The 21,140-nt window shown below is 40.5% G+C and overlaps 1 protein-coding gene across 1 annotated transcript in view; it reads right to left on the reverse strand.

Moving 5' to 3' along the window:
- hcn2b (hyperpolarization activated cyclic nucleotide-gated potassium channel 2b) overlaps positions 1-20,087 on the reverse strand; it is a 40,097-nt gene extending 20,010 nt beyond the window's left edge. The window contains exons 1-4 of the mRNA XM_030727514.1: positions 19,231-20,087; positions 17,280-17,703; positions 11,713-11,874; positions 2,090-2,308 (exon numbers count right to left, since the gene is read on the reverse strand). Coding sequence (XP_030583374.1) covers positions 2,090-2,308; positions 11,713-11,874; positions 17,280-17,703; positions 19,231-20,087 — 1,662 coding nt within the window. The remainder of the gene's footprint in view (positions 1-2,089; positions 2,309-11,712; positions 11,875-17,279; positions 17,704-19,230) is intronic.
- Between the last annotated feature and the right edge of the window lie 1,053 nt (positions 20,088-21,140).

The following is a 21,140-nucleotide window of genomic DNA, read 5'->3' on the forward strand; positions in this document are numbered from 1 at the left end:
AAGTATTTGAATTGTTTTTCCTTTACTTTGAGCCGGTTTGACTGTTTATTTGTGTGTGCTAATCGTGTCAACAATGTTTATCTATTTTAAATCCCTAACCTCTCTAAGATATCTCAAATATTTTACCATTACTTTTGGCTAACTATTTCTGCTTGCTTCACTAAGTAGCTGTAAAGCATTATGTTAAGTTTGCAACTGACTCAGGTTGATAGGAGGGACTGGGCAGTCATTTAGCTATAGTTAGTAGCTCCAAGAAATTTACTAAAGATCACTTTCATAGCAGTTTGTAATCTTGTTTTAATATTTTTGCCTCCTAAAGACCAATATGTGGATAATCTTTACTAGGTCTTAAATATAGATAATCAATACAACTTCAAATGAACAAAACATGTGACATATTATATTATTACATTATTTATTCAACAAAAACTAAGCCAATGTGTGAGGCCATGTTCTTTTTAAGGAGAAGAGGCTCTCTCCTGGAAACCTTTCCAAACAATTCACACTTGTTCAGTCTTTTTCTAATTGGCAGTGGCAATGGAAATATAATTTATATGGCACATTTTATTATACTAAAACTCAGTGTGTTTAACAAACATTGGATTTTCATGAACTGTAATTTAACTTGCTTACTGAGGCCTGCAGAGTCTGAGATGTAGCTCTTGCGTTTGCTGCAGTTTCTCTGAGCATTGCATGATCTGAACTTGGGTTGAATTTCCTGGGACAGCCACCCCTGGGAAGATTGGCAACTGTCTTAAATGTTTTCCACTTGTGAATAATCTTCCTCACTGCAGAGTAATGGACTTCAGATTCTTTGGAAATGGCCTTATAACACTTCCCAATTTGATGGGCAGCAAAAGTTGCTTCTTTGAGATTATTGCTGAAGTCTTCCTTCCTTGGTATTTTGTTAACACACACCAGAATGCTGTAGACCAGCAAACTGCCAAAACTTGTGCTTTTACAGAGGTGCTCACACTTGCTCGTGATCAATCAATTAAGTGATTAATTAATGTAATTTGATTTGATCTATTTTAAGAGTAGCACCTGCCTGCTACTCACAATCCCATGGAAGCAGTAAGGGGGCACTTAGTTGTTCAAGCATGGCTTCTGCAATTTGGCTCAGTATTTGTTAAATAAATAATGACCCGATGCAATACATCATGTTTTACATTGGGTCATCTGAGGCTTGCAATAATGATAACTTATGGTAAATCAACAAAATTAAGGTGTGCAAATCACCTGCACACCTGTATCTTTCTGTTTTTATAATGACACTGCTAACATAGGTCCCAAACACTGAATAACCTGTGCCCACTGAATAAAGAATTAAAATAATTTATACCAAACATGTGTTTTCTGAAAAGGGTCAATTGTGTGAATGCATGCCACACTTACAATTTATCACATCTGCATGGGTGAGTAGGGGAGCAGATAGCATGAGACATCTCCATGTCACCCAGGATCTAAGGGAACTAACAAGACACAGAGCTCTAATAACACTGTCACCATTAAAAAAAAAAAAGCAGGAGCAAGCTCCCCTCCCTGGTCTGCAGAGACCCAAAGCTTTGATCTGCTGTTGTACAGAGACGACAGACTGGCTGAGGCCCAGCGAGCTGCACCCATGAATATCAAACTAATAGAGCAGATGCAGTTCCTATCAAATGAGCTACCGTTCTTTGTCTGAAATCAGATGTGATAAGCTTATCCATGTTGTTGCAAGGGACAAACAATGGAGATTTAATTTCTTTTTGGAGTCTCCTTATGGTACCAGAGAGGGACAGAGAGGCCAACTGTGGATGTTAAAGGTGATTAGAGCTTACTACCAGTAATCTAAAGATAGACTGGGAATAAAGTCATCCCCCTTTTTCTGCCATTTTTCCTTGCAAAGAACTAAAAATTACAGCATAGCTTGCTGTACAATTTGCTAACTCAGTCATGCTGTCCCTTAGAATTTTGATGGCACCCTGGCAAAGTGGGGGTAAAATAAATGGTGTTTGTTAATAAATTAAATTTATTACCCAAAGAATATGATGTGAATTTTTCAGTTTTAGTCTTTTTTGGTCTCCGCCAACACATGTCGGATCCCTACCTTTTCCTGGTATTGCCGTCTTGATGAGTCAAGTGACTGGATGAGTGCGGTGGCGTGGCCGATGAACATGGCATAGCAGGTGGCTCCTACGATCATACTCAGCATGGTCAGCCAGATGTCCGACATGCTCTCTGGGGCTTGTCTTCCATAGCCAATGCACAGCATGTGGCTCATGGCTTTAAAGAGGGCAAAGGAGTACAGCTCGCTCCATGAGTCATTCTGTAGAAAGAGATATGGGGTTAAGAATTGGTTTTGGAAACAAAATATATAAGTTAAAAAAGATGACAGAAGAGATAGCAGTGAAGGAATATCAAGATCAAGGTCCTAGAATAACTTCCGCTTTCATATTTTAATTTCATGGAACAGTGGTGATTACTTTAGCCTTGTGACCGGAGACTGCCTTCATTGCTAAAGGTAGACTGTTCATACAAGTTAGAGTGGTGCCAGAGAGAGTGAATTAAAGAATGAGAGGTCTAAAGAGTAAGTACATTCCTGGCGGCATCTATGGCTCCGTGTCTGGTGATTGTTTCAGGTTTAGTTGGAGGGTCTAATCATCATCACTGAACAGCCCCCTCTCGCCTTGGCCAAGCAGAGGGAGATGGGAACACGGTGTCTGGTTAATGAGGAGCCCATACATCTGCTTACTCCACTGTGCCTTTGATTGATTCTCACACATTCAGTCTACCTTAATTCTCCCATGTAGAGTTCATTAGACAGCCCTCCACAGGCACTACTAAACCTCTCATCCTCCCCTTCAAACAGATGTGGTTCACACACATACGCATGTACCACTGCATGTGTGTGCGTGCTTCTTCTACAAACTCCTCGGCCTGTCAGCCACTGATTGACTACACATTTTCTCTGGTTTCTATTTCTCCACTGGTATTTGCATTGCATTTGAGATTCAAATTTAGCTGGTTTTGGAAGAGGTGAAATAGGATGTACCGATGAAGGACTGCTGTCTGATGTTTGTAATTTAGCATTTAAAAAGTTGATTTGAGGGACTGCAAATAAAGAAATGAGATTTCAAAGGCACTTGGTCTCGAGGAATGGGGTAACCGGAAACCTGGCATCACTCTGTAAGCTTAATTTGCTTAGCAGTCCTAAGAGCAATTATATCAGCTTTGTTGTTTCTATACAATGCCACCCTTTAACCAATGTTTGTTCCATTCTCATTTGAGCTTTGATGTTTTTTCAAACTTCTCCCATTCCCGGTGAACTCCACTGTCACTCCCTTCCCTGTTCCGGCCCGCTTATCAACCGACCAACGCACAGCATCATTCACATCGACTACTGTGCAGTTGGGATTTTGGAGGACTGCACAGGAGCATGTTTGAAGTGGATGAAACCTCTCTCCATAGGCAAATACCTTCGCAAATGGAAACAACCTCATTAGCATAAATTAAACCTAAGTCTCTCTGACTGCCACAGGTGGTAAACAGACGTGGAGCTGCCATCAGCATGTGGGCCACATTGCTGGTGGATAAACAGCAGGAGCAGGGAGCCCTAAGGTGTAGAAATAAACTCCTTCTTTCATTCAGCTGCATATGCTCGCCTGGGTTTCCAGCTTTTTCTCCTATAGTCAAACACATGCACAAATAAGTATATAATGCACACTGCGTTTCAACTAAGGCAGCTTGACTGCAATGCAAATGTATTATCTGAATGATATTCCAAATCCTTCTTGTGATACAACAACAAATTCTAAAAGGGCTGCTGCTGAACAGATTCTGTAGACAATAAGTAATAACAAATCCACCCATTCATACTCCCGGGTTTCACTGGTTCATGACCACATTCAGTGGTCCTTAGCCTGTCCATTTGTGATCTATACAGCAACTCCTGGTGGTAAAATAGGCTATCTACTACTGCCACATGCTATTGTGACATTTATAAGACATCATTACTATAAATACACAGTCAGTGTCAGTACGTTTTTTTATTCTACTATCTTGGCACAGGCACAAGAGGTGAGAGTATAACTCATATATGGGTCGAAGATGCAATACCCTGAATGTCTTTCTGTGTGGCCATGTGACTGTTATTGAAAGCCCACAGGTGTAAATTAACTCATGCTGTATTCCCAGAAATGTTTTTTGTTGATGTCAAGACCTGTGTTGCAGGTAAGCTTCCTGTTTCTGATCTGATTTTCATACAAGTACACAACATATGCAGGATGTATTTGCAGAATTGTTACTTCAGGTTAGGTAATTAAATGGAACCTACACTCAGTGACAACTTTAATGGGTTTAACTGCTTGTTAATGTAATTATGTAACCAGCCAATCACATGGCAGCAATTCTGTGTATTTAGGCATGTAGACATGGTCAAAACAACCTGCTGAAGCTCAAACAGAGCATCAGAATGGGGCAGAAAGGTGATTTTACTGACTTTAAATGTGGCATGGTTGCTGGTGCCAGACAGGCTGGTCTGAATATTTCAGAAATTGCTGATCTACTGGGATTTTCAGACACAACCAAGACTAGGGTTTATAGAGAATCATCTAAAAACTCTAAAATATCCAGTGAGCGCTGGTTCTCTGGCTGAAAATGCCTCATTTTTGCCAGAGGTCAGAGGAGAAAAATAACAAGTCAAACCTTGAAGCAGAGGGGCTACAGCAGCAGAAGATCACACGAGGTGCCATTCCTGTCAGCTAAGCACAGGTAACCTAGGCTACAATTCACACGGGCTCACCAAATTAGACACCTGAAGACTGGAAAAAAATGTATATATAGTCTGATTACTCTCAATTTCATTTCTGCTGTGACATTTGGCTGATAGGATCAGAATTTGGCATAAACAACATGAAAGCATGGCTCCATGTTGTCTTGCATCAATGATTCAGGCTAGTGCTGGCTGGTGGTGTAGGGAATATTTTCCTGGTATACTTTAGGACCTTTAGTACCAACTGAGCATCATTCAAACACCACAGCCTACCTGAGTATTGTGGCTGACCATGTCCATCCCTTTATGTACCCATCTTCAGATGGTTGCTTCCAACAGGATAGCACACCATGTCACTAAGTTAAAATCATCTAAAACTGGTTTCTTGAACATGACAATGAGTTCACTGTACTCAAATGACCTCCACAGTCCCCAGATTTCAGTCCAATAGAGTCCCTTTGGGTTGTAGTGCAATGGGAGATTCGTATCACGGATGTGTAGCCAACAGATCTGCAGCAATTGTGTGATGCTGTCATGTCAATATGGACCAAAATCTCTATGGAAGCACCTCGTTGAATCTATGCCATAAAGAATTAAGGCAGTATTCAAAACAAAAGGGGATCCAACCCAGTAGTAGCAAGGTGTACCTAATAAAGTGACCAGTGAGTGTATAATGCTCATTTCCACTTCCATATTTTATTCTTACTCTTCTAAAGTAGATCTGCATGTTTCACAGTTTTACTAATCCTTATTTACCTTTTTCAGGGCCTTATGCAACCCCTCAGTTCATCCTCTGACTGAAACAAATCATTTAGCTCTCTTCCTGTTTGCTTTAAGCCAGTTGCCTTCTGAAAGACTGCCACTTTTCAACAAAAGGTTTGAACAGCAGGTTGTTGGAGCTTCTGTGCACACAGCCAGAGCTGTCTACCTGATATCCCCATATAAGGACATCCACATCACTGACATCATACAGAGCAAAGAGCTGAATGAATGTATGTATGAAAGTTAAAAAAAAAAAAAGGCTCTTCAAACACAGTAAAAAAAAATGACAGAGAACCATATGATGCTTTAGAGATAAAGCTGACATTTTGTAAAGCATGCTTACTTGCATTTTTGAGAACAAAGAACCTGAATAAGCACAGCTTCCCCAGTGTTGAACTGTTCCTTCACATGTGACTATATGACCAAGATAACCCTTTGAGATGAAGCCAAAAACACACTGCCCAGCTGCAACCAGCTAGTATGCGTTTGAGATAACAGCTGATTAAAACTGACACAGAGCACAACTGTCTCTTACTATTGAAAATCACAACCTTCATAATAACACAATAAACTAATTCTACAGAGATACCACCCTATATGAGGGTGGGATGGGTGGGACAAATTAAATTAGCGCTTGTGTTCATTTTATTCGCTATCAGTCTTCACTGAGCAACACCAATGATCACTAATTGTACATAATACATTTAGAGAGGAGCACAAAGGGAGTATGGGACATCTATGATGCATGATGGCGTAATTATAGAATAGGGGGTGTACGTGTGTGCTGGCACACCCATCTGGGTTTACATGGTGTTTGACTCGCAGCATATTTGACTCTGGGTGTATTGAGCATCTCTTAGACACACTGCAGTCCCTCTCTCTGAAAGTCTAAAGCTGACACAGGGAGCTTGGTTTGCCTACATTTAGAATTTTAATATGTAAAGTTCCATAAAAGTGCTTGTTAGCAACGTTAAGATTCATTATTTAGAACCAGGGGCTCCATGTTTCTTTTTATTATTCAAACCCAAATGAGTCCAGAAAGTTGCAAGATGTTTTGGTGCCTGCTGGAATTACATAATATTAATTAAGAATGCTTTAACAGCATAATGTAATGTGTTTGATTAGAGTGCTCGTGCACAAAGTGTCAAAGATAAATAATGGACTAATGAGTAAGACACATATCAGATAACTAAATCACAGGTTTTAATTTGTTATTTGAGTTGAACATCTCATCTTGTCATCTTTTGCTTAATTAAACTACAAGCATTTCATTTAGCATCAGGTGTGGAGAAAACCCCCAAAGGTTCAACCAAATTATTTTATGCTTTATTTTCTTCACCTGCACGTTGCAGTTTAGAGCATTTACGATGAAGCAGGAGTTAATATTCTGAGAACAACTTATCGCAGCACATGCGCCACCAGTGAACAAAGATCTGGACATGCACGGTTTAGTTGGGACATGCATCAGTGATTCAACACAAATAATATCACCTCATAATATGGCCTCCTGTTGAAAGTCCAAAGATGATAATATGTGGACTTTGTAATAACAGTACTTAAGTTCTGATGTTTAGCAGCATTCTCGTCTTCTCGGTCAAGTATAATAACCTGATATTATTAGCAGTTACAGCTGCAGCCGCCAATGTCACTGCACTACTACTGGTGTTTCGTTGTGTAAAACTGTAAAGTTGATGGATCAGTGCAGTAAATAGGATTCATTGTCTTTCATTTCTATCAAATCCATATGAAATTGCTTGAACTATTTCAGTGGGAACCAAACTGGTGGAACTGGCATCCCCAGAGCTGCTAGTATGGCTACAATTTAAAGGAATAGCCCACTAAAGGAACACTTGTGATGTACATGTCCATAATTCAAATTTTATATTTCAGTCTGGTTTATTGAAGTCCTACTCCTGTGTATTGTTTAATTGACTTTTTCAAAAGTGAAATGAATGCCTGTAAATTTTATGTCCAATTTAAATGATCTGCAAGAAGAATTTGACTCAGTGGATCGAAGCTTCCTGCTCAATAGGCTCTTATTATTGGCTGTGGGGTTTATTAGTCTTTAACTGGTATTTCTCCTTAGACAGATATGTAGACGGAGAGATACAGCATCATATGCACAATAAACAGCTGCCAAACAGATAAAATCATCTGTTTACTTGTTGGCTATACCAGCAATATTCAGTGTCTTCTTTATTAGTTTTATACACACAGAAAAAGCTAAACTGTCTTTGCGAAGTATTTGACATCTTTATTTATTTTTAGGCCATTTGCAGCTTTATTTGATAGGTGGGAGTGGAGAGAGACAAGAAGGCGAGATGGGAAGACACACAGTAAATGGCCACAGGTTGGGGTACGAACCCGGGCTGCCCGTGCCACCACACGGCATATATGGTCGCCTGCTCATCCACTGAGCCACCCTGGCACCTGACAGCTGTCTTTTTTTTTAAAGCTGATGTTAAGCCCTGAAGTATTCAACACAGGCAGCGCTGGACTGGAGAACATCACAGCTGCCATCCTTTTGCTTTCAGCAAAACTGAAAAGCTACCCATGCAAGTATATATTTTAACAGACAAGGTTTTCTGAGGTAACAAATTACAGGTGCACTACAGTGATTGGGAGTACTTTAAGTTCATACAGAGACTTTACTGAAGGAAATCAGGGTTCAATCTGACTACCGGATCCTCTAACAAACCCCACCTGTGTGGGCTGTTTCATTTGGAGGATCCAGTCTCTAAACAGAGGCCCAGCTGTTGTATTCCGGACTGCTGTTGGTGTGCAACCATGTGCATCTGTCTAGTTAATGATGCAAGCTGTGGCCACATGAGTCCAAAAGCATCTATTCTGCTCTCATCCAAGTACGAGCTTGTCCTTTGTTGTAATGGCAATAAAAAACTGAGGAAGAACAATTCTATAGACTTCTAAACATTTTTAAGAGACATATTTTGTTGTTATGTTTTGTGGCTCCAGGGGACAACCCCCACTGTGGGTTTAAATACCTGGGTTGAAGAAACATCTTCAAGAAACTTAAAGAAGTCCAGTCGCCTTTTTCAAGCTCCAGAGACTTTGTTTTTATTGAGCTTTCGCCTTCAATAGATAATAAAGAAACAGAAGGGCGAGGAGAGAGATGCAGCAAAGGGCCCTCACTGTATTTCACCGCATAGCTAAAAATGACAAGAATGGGGTTGGTTTCACAGGGGCAACTTGCCCCACAAAGACTGCAGCTCCAACCAGTCTGTGAGGACTTTTTTTTTTTTTTTTTGCTACAGCATGAGTTGACCTAGCAAAATAAAAATACGTTTAAAGTTCAGTTTTTAATTCTCTTTGACCAAAATACACGTCTATGGGCTGCAACAGTCACTTTCACTTGAAAATGTATTTAATTAGTTAAAAACATCAAAGTTAATATGCTACCCTATAGGGCGGCATATCAGTCCCAGTAGGCCAGTCCAGTGTACATGAATACTCCCATTATCACATATCATTTGAATACCTGAAACTAAATAAGGAGTAAATCATTTTTTTAAAGTCTCTCTTCTTATATTGCCTGTTCTAAATAGCACACCTTACAGCACCTCCCACTTTTCTTCTCTTAAAAATCTTTCTGAGGTTTGTATCAAATTAGTGCTGAGAGCAGCTGTCGGATCATACAAAGCCATTATCATTCACACACATACACAACAACATCTCCACACACAGACCTCACACAGTAACTGTCCATTATTTTTATGTGCACTGACAGGCCTGTCTGCTGGTTCGATCACTTCAGAATGAATGGAGGGCATCCTTATTAACTTTCAAAGCATGACTGTTTCTTGAAGTGCATCCCCTGTGTGTCTGAATACAGTGCACATGCATAAATAGGTTCTCACAAATTGGCGTTCTATTGCAGTTACGGCAGCTCTTTGGCTTCGGCTGTTAAAAAAGCAGCCAAAATATTAACTACAGAAACACAGTTCAGTTAAATGCAGAGAAAGAAGTTGAGAGGAAAAGAGTGTCTTTATTCTAATGCCATTGATCTAACAGCCAATCAGGCTGAGGTAGATGGGACCAAACCACCTGTCATCTTTCACATAACAGAAACCCACTTACATAACACACCACGATCATCCGGTCTCTTGATCACTCTGCTGCAGGAGCCTGATTGTTGACTTACAATAAACACCACTGTCTGCTACGAGAATATCTTTTCTCTTTTTGATTGTTAAGAGGCAGAGATGAATACATTACAGAAAGGAAAGTAGTCTGAAGGAGGCTATTTTGATGATCACTTATTTATACTATATAATCACATGCACACAATGCTCAGCCACACAAAAACAACACATATACATAAAGGCATGCATAAAAGTGCATATAAAAGTGGCTTCTGAAGAACTAAATGAGTCCCATGTTTCTTTCTGGAATGGCTTTCTTGCCACATTTACATAATTGCATGTGTGACACAGAAAGGAAAACAGGGTGGAGTCCAGAAACTGTCCAGTGCAGGCAGGGAGCCTGTCAGCTTGAAGAGAGGGTGAGGATCATTTAACGCTGCATCTCTCATTCAAAGTGACTCTGAAGATGTGACCTTGATTACCCTGAGATGTCAGTGACAGGGGCCACACCCACATGAGTGCTCACTGGCATTGAGGCAATGAGCTTGGAAACAGGCACAAGGCACAAACAACACATGTCACTCTGGGGCGTCAAAAGGGAAAACTGAATATATACAAGGGGACCGAAAAGAGTCACGGCACGAGGTATGTCAGGAAAAAAAGAAAGGCGGGGTGGGAGCATAAGGGATACAAGGGTGACTGAAAAAGAAATAATACAATTTCTGTACATTCAAATCCTTATGTGTGTGTGGAGAAAGAGAGCAAAAGGGAAACAAGACTACAAGAGATGAAATGAGAAAGCAAGTGATGGAGCAACACAGAGGTAACAGTGATCTCCCCTAGGGTCAATTGGTGTGAGATCCATCTGTTCCTAGAGATCACACATACTCATATCAGAACCCACCTATCCATGTAAACACGTACGCCATAATGTCACAGTACACAGTGTATTTCAGGGACCTGAATGCCAAAATCTCTGTGCCAAAATTAGAAGGTTTCCTCTCAGCATATCAAGCATTTTGTAGCTGCAGCACATTCAGCTGGCATTAGACAAAAGCATGAAGAAGGAATTATCCAGAATTCTGAACTTCCTTAGAAGAAGAAGCAAAGATGTAATGTTCCCCATAAAGATGGTTTCAAGACAGTTACAGTCATGTGCAGAAATAAGCATCCAACAGCCACCCTACAGTAAGACGTCTTTTAGCGCTAGCAGAATGACTTCTGTGACTGATAATATTGTTGTCAATTAACACATTAGATTAATAGACAATTTTTCCCACTTTCTTCCTGTAGTTAGACCCTGTAATCCGAACTTTCCTCTACAACTCCTAATCTATTTACACCCATTAGTGCATTTCTCTTCTCCCTGTGGTTGCATGCAATCTGTTTCACCAGTGTTTGTTTACAGCTGCTCACAAACCAATCATCACCTCTCTGTTAACAACACTGCACGCGCTCTATAAACTACAGAGTCACAGCCATTCATTAAGTTTATTAACTCAGCTGCTTTATGTACCCGAAATATCCCTTGAGTATTTAATATAAAATATTTAAACCAATCCCAGTGTCTCTCGTTGTCAAAGAACTAACAGGATTGACATAGAAACTAAAGCATCTCAGAAGCTACCAGGATTCTTTTATGTTTGTCCATAAACATACCGTCTGTGTGAAGGTGTATATATGTGTGAAATACAGTAAATAGGCTAAAAATTATGTGTGAAAATAGCACAAATGGAGTGACAGGGCAAGCAGGGATACAGTTTACACCGTTCTTATCTCTGACTTGTCTGTGCCTCCGGCCGCTGTCAGTCACCACCTTCCAATCTGTTATCTCCAATCCAGAATGACAAGTCAGACTGGATCAAGGGATTAAGTTCAAAACGATAAAGACCAAAACAGTATTTTTGTGTGTTTTTCCTCTGTATTTGTGTCCACACTTGTGATTAATTATATATTTTAAATAAAAAGCAGACACAGAGAGTGTTTTGTTAAAATGGGCAGACAGGCAACTGAATGTCTGGTGTTAGTTTGTACACTGGTATGTCTCCTGATCATTCTTAACACACAAAACCATACACACAGAGCATTTTTCCTTACCACCATCTTGTTGAGGGAGACCCAGCAGTCAGATGGAAAGTCCTGCAGCATGGGAACAAGAAACTGGAGACAGCCATCCCAGTGGCACAGCAGCAGCATCATACCAATCAGGTTGAATATTCGCACCACAGCACTGGCTAGATCATAGGTCATGTGGAAGATCTGTCAGGAGGAGAGATGGGAAGCAGGGATTACAGATTTGGAGACGAGGAGGTAAAGCCAGAATTGATGTGTGAGGAGAATGAAAAGTCAGTGTTTATAGTGGCTGAGCAACGGTAAACACTACTCAATCGGCTCTCGCAAACAGAACATCCAGCACGTTGTCATTCTGCTGATAGCACTGGCAACAGTTACACTGTGGGGTCTATGTAAAATAGCCTTCAACTTGTGCACAGTTTGCACAGTGCAAATCCTAATCCACTCTGTAGGATAATTATGTTGGTAAAGAAATAAATCATGCACTTAGTGCAGATTTAGCCGATTCATTTGCAGAAGTGAGAAAAACGCAGCTTTCATACGTAGTGGTTTTCTTGCCACCAGCCAAATATAAGTCTAATATTCACATTTACTGTGTTTGTGTTGCCAGCTGTTTGCTAACCTCGGAGGTAGTAGTATGTAGTATGAGAGCAGTGAGAGTGAACCATTACAGTAAAACTGGTAGCTGCAAAAACCAAAACTAATGAGCTGAAAAATGCTGTAATAGATTTGTGTCCACTGCAGGGCAGTGCTGAGCAGAGGTGGTAAAAAGGGTGGAAGAAGTCTGAAAATCACCGCACTATCACAAGAAAGAAGAACAGACTCAGCTTCCTCAAATATCACCAACAAATTCCCCATATAAGTGAATGCAACAAATACAGCAAGCATTTCATTTTCCACAACTCTTTTTGAGGGACTGAAGTGACTATTGTTGCTTATTTTTGGTACCACCTGTAAAATGTCTTACAGAGTTTTGCAGCACTCAAAATTGATGCCACAAAATTATTAAATCACTACATCTACTGGATGGCTCATACCAATTTTTTCATGTCAGAACCATTTGACTTATAGCAAATGGTTCTACCAGCTTTCTTTTCCTCAGACCTTTGGCACATCTCCAGATGCCTACAGAAATACTGCAGTGGATTTATTAGTGATGGGCCCGAGGAGGAGTGCAGAACACCAGTGGATGATTTTGTGGAGTGGTCTGGAAGGAATCATCTACTTCTGAATGTGAATAAGACCACAGAGACGGTGATTGACTTCTGAAAAAAAGAGGATCGCTACATGGTCTGAGTCTATCCACTGACAGGATGCTGATGTGGTGGAGGAGTACAAGTACCTGGGCATCCATATTAACAACAGGCTGAAGCGAAAGACCAATAGAGGCTGTATACAGGGGATGAGAAGGCTCCATTTTCTAAGGAAACTGAGATCCTTCAATGTGTGCAGCAAAATGATGGAGATTTTCTATCACTCAGTTGTAGCGAGTGCAGTGTACTTTGCTGTAGTGTGCTGGGGGAGCAGCATCAGAGCTGGTGACACCAACAGACTGAATAAACTGATTAGGAAGGCTGGCTCTGTGACTGGTTGCAAACTGGACACTTCTGGAGCCGTGGTGTGGAGGAAGTCACTGAACAAACTGTTATCCATCATGGATAATCCTCGGCTACACTTACTGGACAGGCAGTCGGCCACCTTCTCTAATAGACTGATTCAGCTTTGCTACCAGAAGGACAAATACAGGAAATCGTGCATACCATATGTATCATTTCATGCCAGAGGTTGTTATTTTATCTACTGCTAATATATATAAATACATATTACGGCAGCTTTAAGTAACATCACAACTTGTGAGGAAGAACTGTGGGAATGGATATTTTTAAAATCTCAGTTTATTGATCACTTTTTTGAAAACTAGATATATTTTAATATAACATTTGAACATTACAGGAGAAACAATTTGATAAAATATCACAACAGATGCTATAATTTTGACCAGTTTTGTAAAAGTGTGCTTTTCAGTCTCAGGCTGAGGTTCTCCGTTACAACCAGGTGTGAGACCACAGGGTATACAATATGCATTCATGACAAAACCTCATTTGTTGCTGATGAAACTTTGATCAGCAGCCCAGGCCAGGCTTTCACTGCTGTTTCTTAAGATTGCTCACCCCAGGTAAGAAGGCTAATTTTCATGGATGTGGTCACAGCCTTGTAAACACCATTCACTGTGGCTTTGCTGGCTATCTGCCAGGCCTTATTATCATGGTGTGTGTGGGTGTGCGCGCGTGCGTGCGTGCATGGGGGAGGAAGGGGGGTAGATTTACAAGGATGTGTGCACTTGCTTAACTTAGCTAAGTGGATGGCGAATGGATGCAGAAGCATATTCCCCACTAGGGACAAGAGAATCCTTCTAGAGGGAAAGAAAGGAGGCCAGACGCTATGTCTGCATGTCTGTAAATGCAGTATATGCATACTTGAAAACCCTGCTTTATGGGCTAATTTGATGCTTTCTTCCATCAAAAATAGAGACTCTTCCCACTTTTGGGACTTTAGAAATTCATCTTAAATGTAAACTAGGCCTGTGTGTGTGTGTGCGTGTGTGTGTGTGTGTGTGTGTGTGTGTGTGTGTGTGTGTGTGTGTGTGTGTGTGTGTGTGTGCGCGTGTGTGTATAGACCTGAATGAGTAGCCTCTGTTTAGAATTTACAGTTTGGGGGCAGCAGGGTCAGGACGCTCTGTCACACATCTCTTCACCTCAGAGGCCTCTCTGTCCTCAACACACAAGTCACTTGAATATCAAAAGCTCACACGTATTATACTCCAGACGTTAATGTGCACAGTTCTCACTTACATACCTCTTGGACTTTTCATGTGGTTTGTGTTTGGCTGAGTAATGGTTATTTTATCAAAACCTTTGAATTTCTTTAAATGATTCATAAACTGTGCAAAATAATTTCCTCAGAAAAATGTAGTATCTTAGCTGTGCACTGCACTGAAGATCATATCTTCTTCCACTTCTAAAAATAGCTACATATCATCAGCACCTGGTTGTTTTTAACTGAAGGGATAACATCTTTTAATACACATAGAATTCTCTTCTTTACAGCATTTTAAGTTTGATCCCTTCCCCTCGTCTACGTTGGGCCGGTGTAATTAAGTTTAAAAACTACTAAAGTTGCAACTTTCTTTGCATGTTTTGTGTATCTCCTGTAATGGCTAATGGCCTTAGGTCATTTCGGAGAACCAGAAAGGGAAACACACTGTGAGGCCGTGCCCTGTGATTAGAAAGCATTCCGATTATGATTAATGAGGCTCCAGGACTAATGTTCCCCCTGACACAAGAACAGCACCTGGCCATGAGTCACTGTCACAGCACAATCTGGGTCAAAGCATAGTACTGTGACCACGAGTCACAGCCTGAAAAACACAGATAAACTATTTTCTGCTCCTTTCTGTCAGACTGCTAAAATGCATTTTAAGGTAAACTAGTGAAAATGATTAATATGAGCCTTTTTTACCCTTCCATCCCTTTCTATTGTGCATGTACTCTTGCCCATTCACCATCATTGCCTAGCTCATGAAAAAGACATCAATACAAGCTTCCTGCCTCAGCAAATTGATCAGGATACTCACAACACTGCTTTTCTCTGTTACTGAATCACCAACATAGAAGCAGAGACAAACATAAGCAATTTATTCTGAGATCATTTCAAATAAATTGTTAATCTGGTCATTATTATTTTAAGCATGGCTGTTGTCCAGTGCTCACCTCTGTGCTGGCCTTTGAAAAAAAAGCTATACAGTGAAATCATCACAGTATTAAGACAAGCGTTTAGGAAACAATGCTGCAGCGAGCAGACTTAAGCTGAGCCGAGCTGAGCTGGGCAGAAGGGAAACACAGTTCGCCCTGTTTGGATCAGGCAGAGCAGAGCAGAGCTCAGCTGAACTAAGAGGATCAGGGCAGGGCCAAGTTGAAGCGAAGGAGCATTCGAATATGTGTGTGTGCGTATGTGTGCGTGTGTGTGCGTGTGTGTGCGTGTGTGTGCGTGCGTGCGTGCGTTTGAATGAGTAATTAGGGTTTTGTCAAACTCAAATTACCACTGTGTAATCAAAAGAGCGGTGGTTATTTTCAGAGTCAGAGGACACACATTTGAGTGGAAGATGTTTGGTTAGGCCAAATAAGGAAGAAGCACAAAGAAGCACATGCACACTGTAATCCACAGATACTTGTGTGTATGCAGAATGGGGGCATATGATGGATGATAATGCTTTTGTCTATAGAACATTATTTCCTGATGCAATTAGAGATGCAAGGGGTTTTTGCATTAGCAAGTCTTTTAGCATCTAGTTGCAGCTGTTTGATTCCTTAATTGCTTGAAATGCTGCAATAAAGTATTTTTAATATGCAGATTTTTTTTTTCTGGTGTTTATTTTGAAAACCCCCCTTTTACTTTCCTAGTGATAAAAACAAAATAATCTTTCATGTATTTTGTAATGCATCAATATTGCACTCATCAAGAATGGTGAGCTATAATCCAGTTATTAGGCGTACTGGAATTCAACAAACACTTCATTTTTTGTGTCTTTCCTTGTAATATCAGAATGACTGTTATACTGACAGAACAAATCTGCTATGGTGTTATTAATTAGAACCAAATATGTCTAGTTTCTCTGGTCATAACTTTTGCATTACAGTGCAAAAAATATTGAACACTGCATATGTAACATTTTGTGTGCTTGTTTTTAAAGCTGTTAAAATAATTTAATTTCCATTGTGTTTTTTGCTCTTACAAGTTTGTTTCATCTTGTATTGACTGGTATTTTAACTAAAGGGGGTAGATTTTCAATTTTATTGTTCAGCTTGTGAACATAGAACATAATTTTTGAATAATCAGATTGTATCAATTATTAACAGACTTTATGTTTAGCATTCGGTAGCCAATCATTGGATATTGATTAGGTTGAAACTAAGGCCAGCTGTACAGAACATTTAAGTTAGCACAGCTGTTTTCAAAGTGAGATTCAGTTGTAATGAAATATTTAAAAAGTTCATATCTCTAGGATGTTGATCATTTATACCGATTAAAAGTATTGCATCCATTAATCTTACCTGCATTATCTTTGGACCAATAGAAACTCTGATATGGTTGTGACACAATACAGCACATGCATCTAGAATTTAGGTCAAGTATTTAGTATTTATTAAAGTTTTATTTGAACATTTGTAGAAAAAAATAATGCTAAATGGTAGTTAGCATATGCTGTTTTAGGATAAAGAGAGGGTCCTTGGAAAAGTTGATTCCCTGTGAGGAACCCCTAACCTTAAAAAGTTTGAGAACTACTGAGTAAATACAGCACATAATCTAAGATAGAGATGCTGGATGGAGAAGTCATGTTTCCCTTGAAAATTATGTATTTCTCATGTCACATTTGCTGCACATATACATCAGCACACCATCTAATCCCACATGCTTACTTTACACCTAGACTTATTATCCAGTAATCATCCAGCCTAAACTTTAATGGTCAACGAAACACCCAAGCCCTCCTTTCTTCCCTGTGCTTGTATAAATGCTGAAACTCAGCATACCTCCTCCCACTGGTGGATGTAACGGATGAGTCTGGACAGCCTCAGCAAACGCAGCAGACTGAGGATCTTAGTGAAGCGGACGATGCGGAGCGCCCGCGCAGTTTTGTACACCTCTGAGTCAATCCCTTTCTCCACTATCAGGAAGATATAATCCACAGGTATGGAGGAGATAAAGTCCACCACAAACCAGCTCTTCAGGTATTTCTTCTTAATCTTCTTGGGATCGAGGATGATCTCGGTGTTGTCCTCGAACACGATACCAGTCCTAAAGTTGAGCACTAGGTCCATGAGGAAGAAGGTGTCAGAGACCACGTTGAAGATGATCCAGGGTGTGGTGGTCTCATCTTTAAAGAAGGTAATGCCTACAGGGATGATGATCAGGTTGCCAACCATGAACATCAACATGGAGAAGTCCCAGTAGAACCTGTCAGGATGAATGAGCAGAAGATAATTAGAAGCAAAGAAGGTGCTTGTTTAATTCAAAATAAACACAAAACATACAAACACACATAAACAAGGCGCAATACAGAGTTACATGTACAACTCTGAAATCTGGTAGAAAAATGTGATAATAAAAATTTTAAAAAAGACAAAGCTGAGGCAATGCTTATGAGCAGGGGAAACATGTCTAGAAACTGATGTCATTGTGGTGCTGTTTGCTATGGATATCACACACCAGGGAAGATGCTGATTCTGCTTGATTTATGACAGGTGGTAAGCATATTTCCAGCCTTCTCTGTGTCATGAAGCAATGCATCCTCATGGGCTAGACACACTGAGAAAACTAAGCCAATCCAAACAAATCTTTGATTTTTGTTTTTTTTATGAAATACCTGCTTTTTCCTTTACCTTACCCTGTTAACCAATACCACGCAAATAAAAAAACAACTCAAGAAAAAATTGCAGGATGTACTCCAAACAAATCAAGGACAAACAGCGACAGACACCCAAATCAATAAAGCAGCCTTCACAGCTGCGGTGTTGTGCTCCATCAACTATTTCCAGTAGTTAGTTGATGCTATATTTATTGGTCAGAAAAAGCCTTTACACAATAGCCAGTCATGCCGGGCATTAGCTGCTGAATTGTGAGAATAAAATTGATTTTAAATGTAATTCTTCCCTTTTATTGATAGGAAATTCAAAGCAGTTAGTAAACTGATTATCCAAGGCATTCGACCTGTAGTCAGGAAAAAATATCACCCTGGCCTCTGAATGAAAGACATTTTTTTGACTATTTTATTGTATTTTACTTGAGAGACGATAACTGGCATCATTAACAACTACTGTTAGTGTTGTAGAATAAGAGGAAGATACACTGCAGCTACTTCTATTAGAGAAACTAATGGAAGCATCTGCTGAGTCATGACTTGAACTGTGATTATTTGTGTCCTACTGTTATGCTTTGCCTGTAACTTAACACAATAAAGCCAGTTATCATTATTAAACAGTAGCCTATAAATATTTGATGGTATACAATACTAATAAAAGACAAGAAATCTAGTTTTCTACACTTTATTAGAGGAGCTGTCCTCGGTGCTGAAAACCAAGCACATTAAGACACATTTATAGTCAACTTTTTAACAACACTGGAATGTGTGGCATTTTTGTAAACACAGAAGTGTTTATGTTTTATCGTTTAATGCTTTGGGAATGAAGAAATAGCCGTGTTCATGATAGGATAAGGGTCAACCCTCTTTTCAGATAACCATGAAAGAGGGCTTAAAATAGCATTTGTGTGTGTGTGTGTGTGTGTGTGTGTGTGTGTGTGTGTGTGTGTGTGTGTGTGTGTGTGTGTGTGTGTGTGTGTGTGTGTGTGTTCACATTTCCCATATAAAGTTGTTTGTCATAAAATAGAGGCACTAGACAATATTCAAAAACAGCTCTTTATATTCCTTCCAAACCAGTTCACTCTAATAACACGTTCATTGACCTAACACAATTTGACCCATACCTGAAGTCGCTGTATGGGTGGATAATCCAGTTACCCGCTGACTTTACGCGCTCTTGTTCTTTCTCCACTGCCTTTTGACTGCCAAACATGCGCAGGGAGAATTTGTTAACTCCAGGCTGAAGCATGGAACTAAATTGCCGCTGCATGTATGTCTGATTCCCCTTGGAGTCTCCATCATCCGGCACTATCTGAGAGCCGTCCTCTGCTTTGCTGAATGTGACAGAATTTCTTGGCTGCTGAGCCTGTCCTTTACTACTTGGGGCGTTGGAGAAGGAAACTCTGGAATCCTTTTTCTCCGTGGCTGCCGTGGTCTTGACCTCGGCCCCCGGCCCCTGTGTCAGGGACCCAGCTGAAGTGACAGAGCCGTCCATGCTTGCAGCCTGCCCCTTATCGTCTCCAGCTGCTACTACTCCATCTGCCTGCTTCTCCTGTCTTGAGATGAGAGAAGAAAGGCTCCCTGAACTGGCCGGGTCTCTTCTACAATCTCCGTTTTTGTTGCATATCATACCGATGCCCGCCTCTCCTATCACGCCCGCCTCAGACTCTGTGTCCCCAGCACTCCTGTGGTCTGAGTCTGAGCTGCTTCGGCCGCCAGCAGCATCCCTCTGGCATAACAGAGCAGATGCACTACTGCCACTGGCAGTGAAAGGTGTGGGGTCCTCGTCTCGCAGGAGCAAGAGCTCATTGTTGTTGGAGTTTTTTCGCGCAGTAGACACGGCTCCGCCTCCTGGCGTAAATTTCTTCATATTGGTCCCCCCGCTGCTCCCATGATCCTCGCATCCGGCCGAACTGACTACTTGAGGTGGTCGAGCCTTCTGGAATTTGGGCTCCTCGTCGCCGTCTTCCGCCTCTTCCATTACAGGCTAAACAGACACTCCCGTGCCTTAAACCGGGCGAGACTGGGCGGCGGCAGGGGAAGGAGCTGTGGAGTTCAAACCCGCCGTCTGTTTTCCATTCACATCACTTAACGGCGTACCGGTGGTGTTGCTATGGCTGTTGTTATTGTGTTTGTGTGTGGTCGAGAGAGAGCGATAACAGCGTTACCCCAGGGCTTCAACCACCTACAGGTAGCTGACAGCCTCCCGAATACTGAAGAAAATGTGCGCACAGAAAAAAAAAACCAAACAGTTTTGTTAAACTAGGACACACAAATCTTACTTGTTAACTAAATAAACATGTAAGACATGTTTTTTAAAAAACTCAAACTTACGTGATAGGAGGAATACAGAATAAGTTAAAGTACATAGAGTATGATGTTTGATTTTATTTTTTTGTCATACAAACTTTAGATCAGAATGAATCATTAGTCAATAGCCCATGCTGCCATACTCAGCTGACCCAGAATCAATTAGATTATATCTAGACTTTCTCAAAAAGACTGGGAGTCTTGCAGCAGCGTCTCTGCCTGTTGCTTTGGTTTTTGGTAGCGTTCCTAAAGCGGGTAAAGTTTTTACGATGAAATGGCCCCACCTTGTGGATCAACATATTTTTAGCAATCGTCCATGGACCTTTTATGCTCATCAGGATTTGGAAGAAAACCATTATGTTTGCTAACAGGAAATCCTTTTTGATAAACTTTATAGTTAGACGTGGCTCAGGTGACCATTCCTTAGTTATGCTGCATATATATTTCTCCTTCACTCACCTCTTTTCACTGTTTATACACCTCTACTGCATTTAATCATTAGTAATTATCAAACTCTGGCTCTTAAACCACTAAATTATCTATGTAAATGTTTGGTGATGTAGAATAGAATGCCTTTATTGTCATTATACAGGATGTACAATGAGATTGGAGGGCCACTCCTGTTCAGTGCCATGTAACAGAAAATCAAACTCTCTAAAATAAAAATATTATAATCTAATATGATCAATATAATCAAGAGATATACAGAAATAAACAATGTGTA

This window comes from Archocentrus centrarchus, chromosome 4, assembly GCF_007364275.1.
Source record: "Archocentrus centrarchus isolate MPI-CPG fArcCen1 chromosome 4, fArcCen1, whole genome shotgun sequence".
NCBI lineage: Eukaryota > Metazoa > Chordata > Actinopteri > Cichliformes > Cichlidae > Archocentrus > Archocentrus centrarchus.